This window comes from Archocentrus centrarchus, chromosome 12 (assembly GCF_007364275.1).
Source record: "Archocentrus centrarchus isolate MPI-CPG fArcCen1 chromosome 12, fArcCen1, whole genome shotgun sequence".
In the NCBI taxonomy this organism is placed as follows: Eukaryota; Metazoa; Chordata; class Actinopteri; order Cichliformes; family Cichlidae; genus Archocentrus; species Archocentrus centrarchus.
In genome coordinates this window covers 15474208-15488486 of record NC_044357.1, presented here as the reverse complement: position 1 = coordinate 15488486, position 14279 = coordinate 15474208, and the positions used below count along the sequence as shown (strand labels likewise).

General features: G+C 40.7%; 1 protein-coding gene across 1 annotated transcript in view; it reads left to right on the top strand.

The window, feature by feature from the left end:
• Positions 1-14279, top strand: part of bcr (BCR activator of RhoGEF and GTPase) — a 94455-nt gene that overhangs the window by 71581 nt on the left and 8595 nt on the right. Inside the window, exons 9-16 of the mRNA XM_030742519.1 lie at positions 8072-8193; positions 8746-8911; positions 9082-9201; positions 10090-10165; positions 10353-10457; positions 10824-10898; positions 11187-11284; positions 12140-12271. Coding sequence (XP_030598379.1) covers positions 8072-8193; positions 8746-8911; positions 9082-9201; positions 10090-10165; positions 10353-10457; positions 10824-10898; positions 11187-11284; positions 12140-12271 — 894 coding nt within the window. The remainder of the gene's footprint in view (positions 1-8071; positions 8194-8745; positions 8912-9081; positions 9202-10089; positions 10166-10352; positions 10458-10823; positions 10899-11186; positions 11285-12139; positions 12272-14279) is intronic.

Genomic DNA, 14279 nt, shown 5'->3' with positions numbered 1-14279 from the left:
AGTTTTGTTTTGTTTTTTTGTGTGAGTGTATTTTGTGAGATCCAATATGTTTAGATACATCAGTCATCGGGTGAGTCATGTCATGGCCTGGAGAAGTTAAGAAGCTGATTTTTTTTTTGCATCCAGTGAGGATTATGGTTCTCTAAAGATTAAGCAGTTCCAGCAGACTCTGTGTTCACATGTACATCATACACAGTATTGTTAAGCATAGTCTCTGGAGCTTGAAAAAGGCGACTGGACTTCTTTTTGTTTCTTGAAGACGTTTCACCTCTCATCCGAAAGGCTTCTTCAGTTCTCAACCAAATGGTGGAGAGACCCAGGTATTTAAACCCCTGTGGGCGTAGTCCCCTGGAGGTGGTTATGACCCTCTATTGATCATGTGCTGAACACATGTGCCCAGGTGTGAAGGGGGCGTGGGTCATATTTAATCAGTGGTTTCAGTTGAAACCAACTTAGGACTCCGCTCCATTGTTTCCTGTGGCCTATTGAGGTCACTGGAACAAAGGTGTGAATGGGGGTTGAGACGTCTGGGAAGGGAGCTCAGGACAGCACTGTAAGCGGGGGAAAGTTGGTGACGTAATCCACCTCCTCTGTTCAATGATGGTTGTTCACAGTGGACATAGATGGCTTCTTTCACTCCTCTTTCAAACCATCTGTTTTCCCTGTCCAAAATGTGGACATTGGCATCCTCAAAAGAGTGCCCTTTTTCCTTCAGATGCAGATGTACTGCTGAATCTTGTCCTGTCGAAGTGGCTCTTCTATGTTGTGCCATTCGTTTGTGAAGAGGCTGTTTGGTTTCACCAATGTAGAGGTCCGAGCACTCTTCACTGCACTGAACAGCATACACTACATCGCTGATCTTGTGTTTGGCGGGTTTGTCCTTGGGATGAACCAGTTTTTGTCTTAGGGTGTGACTTGGTTTGAAGTATACTGAGATGTCATGCTTGGAGAAAATTCTTCTGAGTTTCTCTGACAAGCCTGACACATATGGGATGACAATGTTGTTCCTCTTGTCCTTCCCATTCTCTGTAGTTTGTGTTTGGCCTTCATTCCTGTGCATCTTAGCTGATTTGATGAAGGCCCAGTTGGGGGAACCGCATGTTTTGAGGGCTTTCTTAATGTGTGTGTGTTCCTTATGCTTCCCTTCTGCCTTAGAGGGAACACTTTCCGCACGGTGTTGTAGGGTCCTGATCACCCCAAGTTTGTGTTCCAGAGGGTGGTGGGAGTCAAAGAGGAGATACTGGTCTGTGTGTGTGGGCTTCCGGTAAACTTCAATGTTGAGGCTTCCATCTTCCTCGATAAGCACCGCACAGTCCAGGAATGGTAACTTGTTATCTCTGGTGTCCTCCCTGGTAAAACGTATGTATTTATCCACTGAGTTAATGTGACGAGTGAAGGCTTCTACTTCTTGGGTTTTGATTTTGACCCAGGTGTCATCTACATATCTGTACCAGTGGCTAGGTGCCGTCCCTTTGAAAGAACCAAGAGCTTTACTTTCCACTTCCTCCATGTAAAGGTTGGCTACAATGGGAGACACTGGGGAGCCCATGGCACATCCATGCTTCTGTCTGTAGAATCCATCATTGTATTTAAAATATGTTGTGGTAAGGCAGAGATCTAAAAGTGCACAAATCTGATCTGGGGTGAAGCTGGTTCTGTTCAGTAAGGAATCGTCTTCCTGTAGTCGTCTTCTGACGGTCTCCACTGCCTCAGTTGTAGGTATGCAAGTGAAACGTGAAACCACATCAAAGGACACCATGGTTTCATCTGGATCCAGTACAAGATTCTGGATCCAGTACAAGATTCTGGACCTTGTTACTAACAAGGTCCAGAAGACGACTACAGGAAGACGATTCCTTACTGAACAGAACCAGCTTCACCCCAGATCAGATTTGTGCACTTTTAGATCTCTGCCTTACCACAACATATTTTAAATACAATGATGGATTCTACAGACAGAAGCAAATATATGTGCCATGGGCTCCCCAGTGTCTCCCATTGTAGCCAACCTTTACATGGAGGAAGTGGAAAGTAAAGCTCTTGGTTCTTTCAAAGGGACGGCACCTAGCCACTGGTACAGATATGTAGATGACACCTGGGTCAAAATCAAAACCCAAGAAGTAGAAGCCTTCACTCGTCACATTAACTCAGTGGATAAATACATACGTTTTACCAGGGAGGACACCAGAGATAACAAGTTACCATTCCTGGACTGTGCGGTGCTTATCGAGGAAGATGGAAGCCTCAACATTGAAGTTTACCGGAAGCCCACACACACAGACCAGTATCTCCTCTTTGACTCCCACCACCCTCTGGAACACAAACTTGGGGTGATCAGGACCCTACAACACCGTGCGGAAAGTGTTCCCTCTAAGGCAGAAGGGAAGCATAAGGAACACACACACATTAAGAAAGCCCTCAAAACATGCGGTTACCCCAACTGGGCCTTCATCAAATCAGCTAAGATGCACAGGAATGAAGGCCAAACACAAACTACAGAGAATGGGAAGGACAAGAGGAACAACATTGTCATCCCATATGTGTCAGGCTTGTCAGAGAAACTCAGAAGAATTTTCTCCAAGCATGACATCTCAGTATACTTCAAACCAAGTCACACCCTAAGACAAAAACTGGTTCATCCCAAGGACAAACCCGCCAAACACAAGATCAGCGATGTAGTGTATGCTGTTCAGTGCAGTGAAGAGTGCTCGGACCTCTACATTGGTGAAACCAAACAGCCTCTTCACAAACGAATGGCACAACATAGAAGAGCCACTTCGACAGGACAAGATTCAGCAGTACATCTGCATCTGAAGGAAAAAGGGCACTCTTTTGAGGATGCCAATGTCCACATTTTGGACAGGGAAAACAGATGGTTTGAAAGAGGAGTGAAAGAAGCCATCTATGTCCACTGTGAACAACCATCATTGAACAGAGGAGGTGGATTACGTCACCAACTTTCCCCCGCTTACAGTGCTGTCCTGAGCTCCCTTCCCAGACGTCTCAACCCCCATTCACACCTTTGTTCCAGTGACCTCAATAGGCCACAGGAAACAATGGAGCGGAGTCCTAAGTTGGTTTCAACTGAAACCACTGATTAAATATGACCCACGCCCCCTTCACACCTGGGCACATGTGTTCAGCACATGATCAATAGAGGGTCATAACCACCTCCAGGGGACTACGCCCACAGGGGTTTAAATACCTGGGTCTCTCCACCATTTGGTTGAGAACTGAAGAAGCCTTTCGGATGAGAGGTGAAACGTCTTCAAGAAACAAAAAGAAGTCCAGTCGCCTTTTTCAAGCTCCAGAGACTACTATGACCTGGATAACTGAGAATCTACACAGACATATTGTTAAGCATAAATTTTCCCTTCCTTGGTGAATTTACAGGCACTGAATATTTGTTTGGCTGCACACAGGACTCATACCAGCTGTTCAAACACTCTACATATATTGTCACAGTCTCGATATGAGTGATGACAGAATATGGACAACCCATTTAAAACATGGTGGATTGTTTAAATTTCACTTCAGTTCAGTAATCTGCTGTTATGATGGTGATGAGAGGATGCAAGAACAAAAGGAAACAGGTCAGAGTGCTCAATTATGATCTGACCTGAAATCTGCTTGTGAGTACCCTGTGTTTTAGTCATCGGAGGAATGCAGGAGCATAGCAAAACAGGTGCCCCCCCAGAGGTCCTGGCCTGGCCACATGAGGAAGGGGGGGGGGCAAATAGAAATTAGCTTAATTAAAATGCAAATGATGTCGCTCATGTCCTCGCTCTGCTTTGTTTGCCTATGGGAAATAAATGCTCCTGATGTGAGTGGAGGTAAATCTACACAGTCATCTACACACTTCAGCTTCTTCCTGTTATTACTCAAAGATGTCCCTATTGTTTTTACAAGATAAAAATAACACACATAAACAGACACACATGAGTGTGACCCTTAAAGCATGTATTCTAAATAAATAAACACAGATCCTTTGTAAACTCGTGCCAGTGCTCGTGCACATGCTGTCAGCGAGGCTCCTCCAGGAGATGGTCAATATTTAATCTGCGTTCTCTGCGTCGGCGTGCTCTGCTTGATGTCAGTCTCTTTCCCCTCTTACGCTGCTGATGTTCTGCTCAGTTTTTACAAGAAATAAAGAGAGACACATTTCTCCTAAGATTAGTGTTGTGAAAATGTCATCTGATGTACGTAGACAGCTGGTTTGTTAAAGATGTCTTCTTTTTTTTCCCCCCTTCCTAGTAGCAGAACAAAGAAGCTTCAGAACAAAAGTAAAGATTCATCAGATTACTGATTCAGGAATGAGTCTCAGCTGGCATTTATTTGCATGCAAGGGTAAAATAATGAGTCTCAGTTAGGCAAGAAAAATATATGTATAGATATTCAGCGTATCAAACCCTTAATTCATTATGACATGAATAAAAACTTATGATAAGAGACTTATTTATTTACATAAAAGCATGGCAGGTTTATTAATAGCTGCCCCTGGGCTGTGGAATCTCATTAAAAAAATCTAATATCCTGATGATGATATTTGTCACGATGTAGTAGATTTTCTGTAAATTCAGTGAATTAACAGTTTATATAATGACTACATGGGAGAAAAAAAAACTGATACAGCATAGTATCGCAGTATTTTGTGTGGCAATATTGTATCGATACAGGGACACTGAATACTGATATTTTATTGAATAAGTTAACATACTCTGTGAAAACTATGAAGAAGACGGTTCATCTCAGGCACCACCATCCTGAGATAAAGTTAGCTGAGCAAACTTACATTTAATCGGCTGAACTGAACAACCATCCAACACTGGACACACTTAGCATGACAAAGCTACCTGCTAATTCAGCACAAGTCACACCAATAAAAATAAGAGCAAACTCCTTGTATCTACAAAAAAGAATCGGTGGCTGTCTGGTGATTTTATTGAAGCTTTTCCACATTCTGCGACCGATTGCAACTTGCAGTGACCAAACGGTTTCCCAGAGCTTGATGGTGTTGCACAGTCGCGACCACTTTTGATCGCAAGGCGATTGCACAGGTCGTCTGATGGGAGGCAACCCTTCTGCAAACAGTCACAGTCTGACTCTGACCGACTGCAGTGAGACAGATTGCCAGCAAGCTGCCGTCACTCTAAATGAGTCTTTGTCAGTGAGCACAACTCGAGGGGACTCGACTCGACTGGCTGCCGGCTGGTTGTGTTCTGGTCATATTCCAATAGAGGAAGAAGGTTGCTGAGTGCAAATGTAATAATTAAATTACATTTGGTTGGCAACATTTATGGCAGTTTTTAGTGACAGTGTTTGTGTCTTTGACAGTCTTATTTTGCAGCAAAAAAAAAAAAAAGTGCAATAACTTGGAGGACATGCATGTAATTTGTAGTGGGGAAAATGGTGATAAATTGTGATATGTTATTGCAATACTCAGCAAAATGTTAAAAATCGCACTAATAGTTTTGGGGTGTCTGGTGATTCCCACATCTAGAGGGACTGTTTCTTGTTTACACTTAAAATGATATACTAAAAAATGAATGGTACCCCTTCAATATGTGACTTTTATTTAGCACTTGTGGGCAAATGTGTAATTAAGAATGTAAAAATTTAAATCTTTGAAATATAAAAACCCTTTTCACAAACAAATGATTACAGGCCCAACATAAAATATTCCTGTAAAATTGTAAAATTCCACTTTAATCTGGTTCTTGTGTAGGTGGTAGAAGAATTTTGAGTTGTTGGGTTAGGTTGAGGGTTGTGGGGACCTGTGTGCAGCATAATTTGCAAGTGTAAAACTGTGCTTGTGAATTATGGTCTGTTTTTGACTTTTCATGATCAAACTACATCCATGCTGCAGAGGTAGCTCCTCGTTTATGAACATGCTCCTTGTCTTCCCATATTCCCATTTCTGCCTTTTCTGGTGGCTGTATAGCAGTGGATTTATGCTTCTGCGTTAAAGCTATGATGGAGATACACCATGACCACAAACCCTTCTGAAACCCCAGACTGCAGCCTGTGCCATAACGTGATGTGTGCACCTCCTTAGAAATGTAACTACACATCGCATAGACTCAAGGCAGGAATCTAAATTAAGCTTAACATTGCAAACCCTCAACCAAATGTTTAAAAAATGTTGCCATAAACAGTGAATTTTGTGACACAATGAAATAAACAACAAAGCAATGAAATGATAGAAGTTTTTATTTTGTCATCTGTCATCCCCATACAAAAACACATGGAGACTGAGAAATGTGTGTGTACACTACCCATCCTTGACTGGTACAGCACAATCCTGATTAGGCAAATACAACTGCATATAAGGAAAGAGGACAAAATGAGTTAAACATGTTTTTTTAGGGTTCTTCTTGCTATCTTCTTGTTCTGGGTGAACTGACAGATGCAGATAACAGTTGCCACTAGAGACGGCTGTCAGACAGACAGAAAGCAGTTCATCCGGAAGCTATCTATCACAGGCCTTAGTCATGATCACAGCCATCATTGTGTAGCTCGTGATGAATAATTATATCCTTCAGTGGGAATTCATTTTCTATTAGATTGTTATTTCAGGGATCAGAATATGATCGTAATCTGCTGTAGGACAGGCAGCGAGTGCGTGCCTCAACAGCAGATCACTGCAGTGGAGCTGCTTTGGTGATATGTCGCATGGCTCACTGTCTATCTACAGCAAGAACCTGCAGCATTACATCTTTTCTGTCGAGAGCTCCTCTGTCTCTCTCTCTGGCTTCTACTCTCCCTTCCTTTCTCTCTCAGATTTCCTCTTAATGGACTCAAAGACTCTTATGTAAAATGAGCATTAAAGCCTCAGATATTCTTGAGTTGGAGAGCATCGGTAGATGGACTATAAATTATTTTTGTATTAATAATGTTATAATAAATAAGCTGTTTTTTAAGCTATTACTCTTGCCAGCATTTTCAAGTTTGCAGTGCTCATTCTCGTTTTATTGTATAAGCTGATTTGCAAAAGCTTTACCTCACTAAATGTGTTTGTACTTAACACAATTTGTCTGCTACCCAAAATAAAATTACACAATCCAGGGTAAAGTGTGTAAAAGCTTGAAACTTTACTCATTCAATTCAAGCATACACAACATTTTAGTGCAAATTATGATGTGTACAGTCAATCACAAGAAAAAAGTAGCATTAAAAGTCAGAGAGTATATATTGTAATCTCCTTTTTAGAGTAAACCGCTTGGATCTAAACCTTTACCACAAGTAAAACAAACGTTATGAGCATGTAAAAGCAGACCATTCCCGACTGAGATGTGGTTTGGTCTTCCTTTGCTTTCTGTTTTGTTTTAATTTCCTTCTTAAGCAAAGTGCATCACTGCCCCCTTTTGGCAAATAAGGAAATTACACATCTCATTACATAGTCTGACATCAGTGATCAGAGCTCTGGTCACTGATGTCACAAATATCATTCTTCCTCTTTTTTCCTCCCTTACTCATTCATTCCTCTGTGACTTGATGATCGATGATTATGCCTGATGAAGCATTTGAAAAGAAATTGACAGCTTTAATGCAAGTTGTGCACCACTTTTGGGGAGTGATTTTCTTTTGGTAATATTTTTAGGTTGTATACAATGAGTGAATTGGTAGTCATCTTTGATGCTGTAGAACTAAACGCCTCACTCTCTTCCCTCTTTCACACCTTCCTGTCCTTCTTATCTCCTCGTTCACAAACCGGTGGAAGAGAAGTAGGAATTTGGGAGAACAGAAGGAGGGATAATGCTTTCAGACGCAGCTCTTAAAAAGGTTCTGCAAACCAGCTGTGACCTTTCCACAGAATTTAACATGTTTGTTACCGTGACTCTTAAAGTGGTCTCAACACACTAAGATCCCCCCACCCCCTTTTCCCATTATCCAGACTACAAGCAATTCCATTTAGATGCACATTTGTCCAAATTGAACTGACTCCCAACCGTTTTTTTATTTATTTATTTATTTTTTTGCTTTGTTGCCAGCTGTTTAGTAATTGACATAAAAATGTTGTGCTGCTGACCCCCTCAGTGTTGTCTTTTTTTTTTCTTTTTTTTTGCCGTAGAACCGCCAGCTGCTGAAGGACAGTTTCATGGTGGAGCTGGTGGAAGGAGCCAGGAAGCTACGGCACGTCTTCCTCTTCACTGATCTGTTGCTCTGCGCAAAGCTGAAGAAACAGATTGGAGGGTAAGAAGAACCTGCTCATTTTTGTCATCCTCAGATACACCGAAATGCATCCAGTAGATCACCGGCATTGCTAACAACCAAGTTTAAAATTAATTGTGCATAAATTAAGATTTTTTTTCAGACAGTTAAAATACACTTTAGAATTTGATGAATGAGACTTGAGCTTCATAACAGTGTCAACAATCATTTGCATTTATGACTAAATGTTTTCTGATAATATACATTAAGACTCTTAACAGCTTTTGAATAAGACAGTTACCATTATAGTTCTATAACTTCTTTATTGTTGTAAAAACTTATCATTCTCAGCATTTTCCTTAAGGCCCTCTACATTTTTTTTCTCTTTTTTTTTTTTGGTTATAAATTATAAAGTACTTTTCAGCATCATCAGCTGACAGAAATTGTTGTCCAATTTTTTGTGCCCTCTAATTTTCTTTCCTTTCTGCTGCCTCCTTTTTCTCCTTGACTCATCCTCTTTCATGTCCCTCTGTTATTATTTGTTTCATTTAACCAACAATCTCCTTTAAATTTCCTGTCCTTGTCCTGCTATAGTAAAAACCAGCAGTACGACTGTAAGTGGTACATCCCCCTGAGCGAGCTGACTTTCCAGGGCCCCGAGGAGACCGAGCCACTTACCATTCCTCAAGTCCCAGATGAAGAGCTGGATGCCATGAAGGTCAAGATCTCACACCTCCGCAGTGAGATTCAAAGAGAGAAGGTATGCTCTAATCCAGATTTATGGATGCCGACATTTAGAAGCAGATGTTTCTTGTAGTTGGATATGTGCAGTAATTTAAACTGTAACACAACATTTGCAAGTTTTTTTCTCACAGTTATGATTGAGCTTTGCACAGTTTTGCACATAAAGTCAAATATTTTCACCTCCAGAGAGCGAACAAGGGTTCAAAAGTCATTGATCGTCTCAGGAAGAAGCTGTCTGAACAGGAGTCTCTGCTCCTGTTAACATCCCCAAGCATACCCCTCAGATTCTACAACAAGAACGGCAAGGTAATGACGCTCTCTATCCTAAACTAGCTCTGCTTTTATTGTCATCAACAGCTCTTCCCCCATCAGCTTCCCCTCACTGCTCCCTATATACTCTGTTTCTGCATATTTCATCTGTTCTCCTCATTTTACTGAAGTTTGGGGGGGGGGGGGGGTAATTTTTTGGGGTGCAGCTCTTACCTGCATACTTTCTTTTATGAGTATGTAGCAATTGCTGCATGATACTTTGCACAACTATTACTACATGACAACAGGTGTAAAGAGTTGAATGTGAATATTTGCACGGTGGATGCATTAAACCATAACCCTGAGCTTTGACCTCTACAGTGACAGGAAGGGGCGATGGCTTTGTTATGCTTTGTTATGTTGTATTTGGTTTGGATCCATTTTTCCCTTTTGTCATAAAAGGCTGTGTGGCTGGCAGGATTTGGACCCGGATGCAGGACTTGGGAGACAGAACATGAACTCAGTACTCAAAGCTTTTATTGCTGGAAAGTTACAGGAGAAAAGAAAAACATACACGGAGCAGAGCAGTAACAGAACAAACTGAAAACCTGGAGAAGCCACATATATCCTATGAGGAAGCATGTCTACTCTGATGCAAGTGATAAGGGGTCTTTGAAAGGTTTTTTATATGCAGATGGTGCAAATCACAAAATCTCAACACAAAAATGAAATCGCACTCTCCACCACTGCCATTAAAATATGAACTGAGGCAATATCTTTCACTAAAAATGGGTTTTCCCTTCCTCCTGTACAGTCCCAGAAACTTGTAGGATGAACACAACAATGCATTGATTGTAGTGGTGGTTTTCCTTTAATTTGTCACCCATCTCTTAATGCTCTTTAAAATTTTTCTCCAGCATTTTTTCATGTATCTATTTCTTCCAGAGCTACAGTTTCCTGATTTCATCTGACTATGAACGTGCAGAGTGGAAGGAGATCATCAAGGAACAGCAGAAGAAATGTAAGTGTCCCAGAGAAGCCGACCCAGTCATCTGAAGTACAGGAATGCAAAATTTGTTTGCATGTTTGCATAAATACTACCAATCCATTTAGGTTAAGAAACCTAGATTTTCACACTTCTGTAAGGCACATGGTGTTTTTAGAAATACAGTATGATTTACAGTCTGCATTTACTGTCTTCCCTCAAGGTTTTAAAACTGTTTCCCTGACGTCCATGGAGCTGCAGATGTTGACCAACTCTTGTATAAAACTCCAAACTGTCCATCACATTCCACTTAGTATTAATAAAGAAGGTAGGGTGCCTGTTTTTAATATTTTTTCCTGAGTAAAATTGTTTTTACAGACTTACTTTTAAGTTCTCTTAAGTTACGGATAGTCAAAAGTGCTTATGAGGCAGTTTTATGTACAGGCTTGGTTATAGTTTTACGCTTTGTCTGTGCTTTTACTGGAAACCTTGAACTTGCTCATAATGTGCCCAGGAATGAAATAATAATCATTAATAATTGTGGATAAAGAGAGGATTGGTTTTAATACTGTGCACTTCCATTTAATTTCTTCCTTCCTTGTCTCATTCCGTTCCAAAGCAAACAGAGATCGGCATGCTTTTCCAGTCCCTCCTAACTTTTTATTACTGTCTGCTCCCTGACTCACTTTTCCAGAGGATGAGTCCTCCGGTCTCTACGGGTTCCTGAATGTAATTGTCCACTCTGCCTCCGGCCTCAAACAGAGCTTAAGTGAGTCACTCACCTTTAATCAGGCAACCTTTCAGTTCAATTCAATTTTAATTTGTCCATAAACAGTGGAAACAGTGTTATTTGTGGTTAAACTTTCAACTGTAAGTGTGTAATTGGATCCACTGTAATCAAGCATCACAGGCTGATTTGTAGAAATTTGATTTGACATATTTTCCTAGGATAGCATCAAACATTCAGGTTGTCCTTTTGCTAATGTAATACATTCACAAAGAAGAAGTCATTTGCCATATAAATGTAAATTGAATTAAATCATCTCCTCCCTGCCAGATCTCTACTGCACATTGGAGGTGGACTCCTTTGGGTTCTTTTCAAATAAAGCCAAGACGAGAGTGTATCGATACACCACTGAACCCAAATGGAATGAGGTAAAAGATGCGAGCAACGCAACAGACTCATACCTACAAAGCTGGTTTTAATTAAGTAGACATGTAGTTGTCTGTGTTGGAAAATGCAACATTATAAACAGATTACTCACCCACTTATACAACCAGCTGGTGCCTGAATTGAATCCTCAGTTATGCAGGTTTCTCAAGGATGCTCAGCATTGTACAATCATATTAGCACATTGATTTAACTCAGGAAGACATACCTGAACATATTTCCACCTTAACACAGTCTATGCTGCGTGCCATATATCTGACATATCTGACATCTCTTCTTTTAACCATTTAGTTGCCCATCTTTGAGCAGTTAAAATATATCTATCACTTCCAGTGCATCTGGAGCTCCTGCAAGCATATATGAAACACACACATGCATGCACAAATGTGAATGCATTAATAACACAGCTGGATGAAGCAAAAAAAAAAAGCTCTGAGATATCATCATAGGATCAGTTCATGTGTGACACATTACTTTCCATAGTGGACCCAATGACTCTTTGAGGAGTTTGCCAAGCAAAGTGGAAATAATACTAACTAATGAAGAGCTGCTGGTGATGACTCACATCTGTCCAAAAGCTAAGTGAACCAACATAGTGTGGGCCTCAAAAATATGCGCTCCTTACATAATTATAGGAAGTCAGCTGTGTGTGCAGTGGGTTATATAGATGAAAATGCAATGGCATGCTGATTTCTCTGAAGGTATTATGGCTGTTTTGTATTATCTTTGTCTGCTGGCATCATTGCACTCAGATACCCCCCCACCCCCACCCCACCCTCTTTTTATGTAAGATAATCTCTTCTCAGCTATTTTTTTGTGTTTCTCTTTGTTTGCTGAAGGAGTTTGAGATCGAGCTGGAGGGCTCTCAGACCCTGAGGCTGCTCTGCTATGAGAAGAGTTACAACAAGACCAAGCAGAACAAAGAGGATGGCGAGAGTACAGACCGCATCATGGGGAAAGGACAGATCCCGGTATGACATGACGTCACCTTCCTTTTTGCAAACCCACCGTGACTCATTACTGATAAACAGTTATGTCACAATCGCTGCCACACACCATAAGATCAATGAATGGCAAGTGGCCTAGTAGATGAATTATCTGAATGTGCGATGAATGGTTAGGGGTTGGCTAAATGGAAAAAAACTAGTGAAACATGTAGTTGAAAAAAGTGAAGAGGGTGAATTTGTAGCATTTTAATAAAATGGTTCAAAGCTGTGTGTGCCTACTGCTCCCTGTGCTGCCAGGCTTAGCTGCTTCAAATATTCATCACAATTGTGGCTTTATAATGGGAACTGAGTGGCAGCAGTGTCATCCTCCACAGGGGAAATAAATATGAAGTCACCTCTATATATAAAGTATTCTTTCCATAATATTGCCAGACTCTTAAAATTCCCATTATCCTGAGCTATCTGACTGACCATAGGTTGATTGGAGATTATGTAGTCAGGGATTACATCACCAAGGCGGCCCCACCCAACAGGATAATGTCAAATGTCACCTAGAAGATTAACAGTGAGCAAGGCAAAAATGCAAAAGACAAACAAGTCTCTTCTTCTATCCACTGCTACCAAAAAACCCATCTTCTGCTCCTCCATCAGCTACAGTGTGTGCCTGTGTGTGCACATGTGTGGTTTCCCACAAACACACATACACACTAATCTTCCTCTTGTGTGTAATAGCTTATTTTCTCAGAAATAAGGGGAAAAAACTACAAAATAATGCCATACCCTTGTACATTGTACATTGGTGCAACATTGTCTACATGCTGTTTCATGTTGTATGCACACTAACTGCATAACAGAGCGGTTCATTCTGAGCAGCCTGCATACATACTGGTTGGTAATATAGAAGACGCTATCTACACTAGGACAAGTTTCTAAACTGTGACTTACAGTCACATGCTCCACCTAGTGGCTCCTCTGGTAAGCATCAGACATGATCCTATTTCGACAGATGATGTCATTGAAAACATGCTGCCAGAGCTGTGAGAAAGTTATTCAGCAGGATTTTCACTGATCATAGGCAGTCTTGCTGCTGTTTTCAACAAAAGTCATGGTGGCTTATTAAATCTGCATTTTATTCTGCAGCTTTTTGAGTGTTTGATCAGTCAGATGCAGGTTGAGCAGAAATAATGACTATTTAGTGAGCAGACTAGCTGATACCTAACATAGGGTCAGATTAAACCTGGCTTAAATAACTGAATGTGGACTTGATTTTAGAATGTAAACACACAAAACATGAGGCAAAACAGGAATGCTTAAGGAGTGATCTGATAGATGAGTAATAAGGGCACATATAATGGATGCATATACCTTGAATAGATCCCTTTTGTTGTTGTTTTTGTTTGTTTTTTGTCTTGTCTGGCAGCTTTTGCAATCAGAATCATGATCTGAATGCACTGTTGTGTCAAACATATTTGCTTTCCCAAGATGAGCTATATAAATTTTCTATAAGCTCCTCTTGTTAGTGCTTTTTCTTTTATTTATTTCTATTATTATTCACACAATTGCACATGTACAGTAATATGGCAGTGACAGAGTTGACAGGCAGGAAAAAATAACAAGAAATAAAAAGAAAAAGGAGAAAGTATGAGAAAATAATAAGGGTACAAAGCACGAGAATGCAGTGGTGCTGCACCTTTAAAAAAAAAAAAAAAACAACAAAAACCCCCCACAATAAGGATTTGATTTTTGCAATATTTTTAAGGTGAAGAAAACTAGACTGGATGAGAAGGGGCCAATGTACTGACTGACCTCCTTAGAGAAACTATCAGGGCCAAACACAAGAACCTGTATTTTACTGGCATTGAGATAGAGGAAATTTGAATATATCCTATCATTAATGGCAAAGAAGCATTCATTGAGACGGGAGAGGCTGTTGAGGTTATTGGGCTTAACAGAAAAGTGCAGTTTAGTTTAGATAAAGAAAACAGAAGTGGTCCAAGGATGGAGCCCTGGGGGACTCCGCATATGAGGGGTG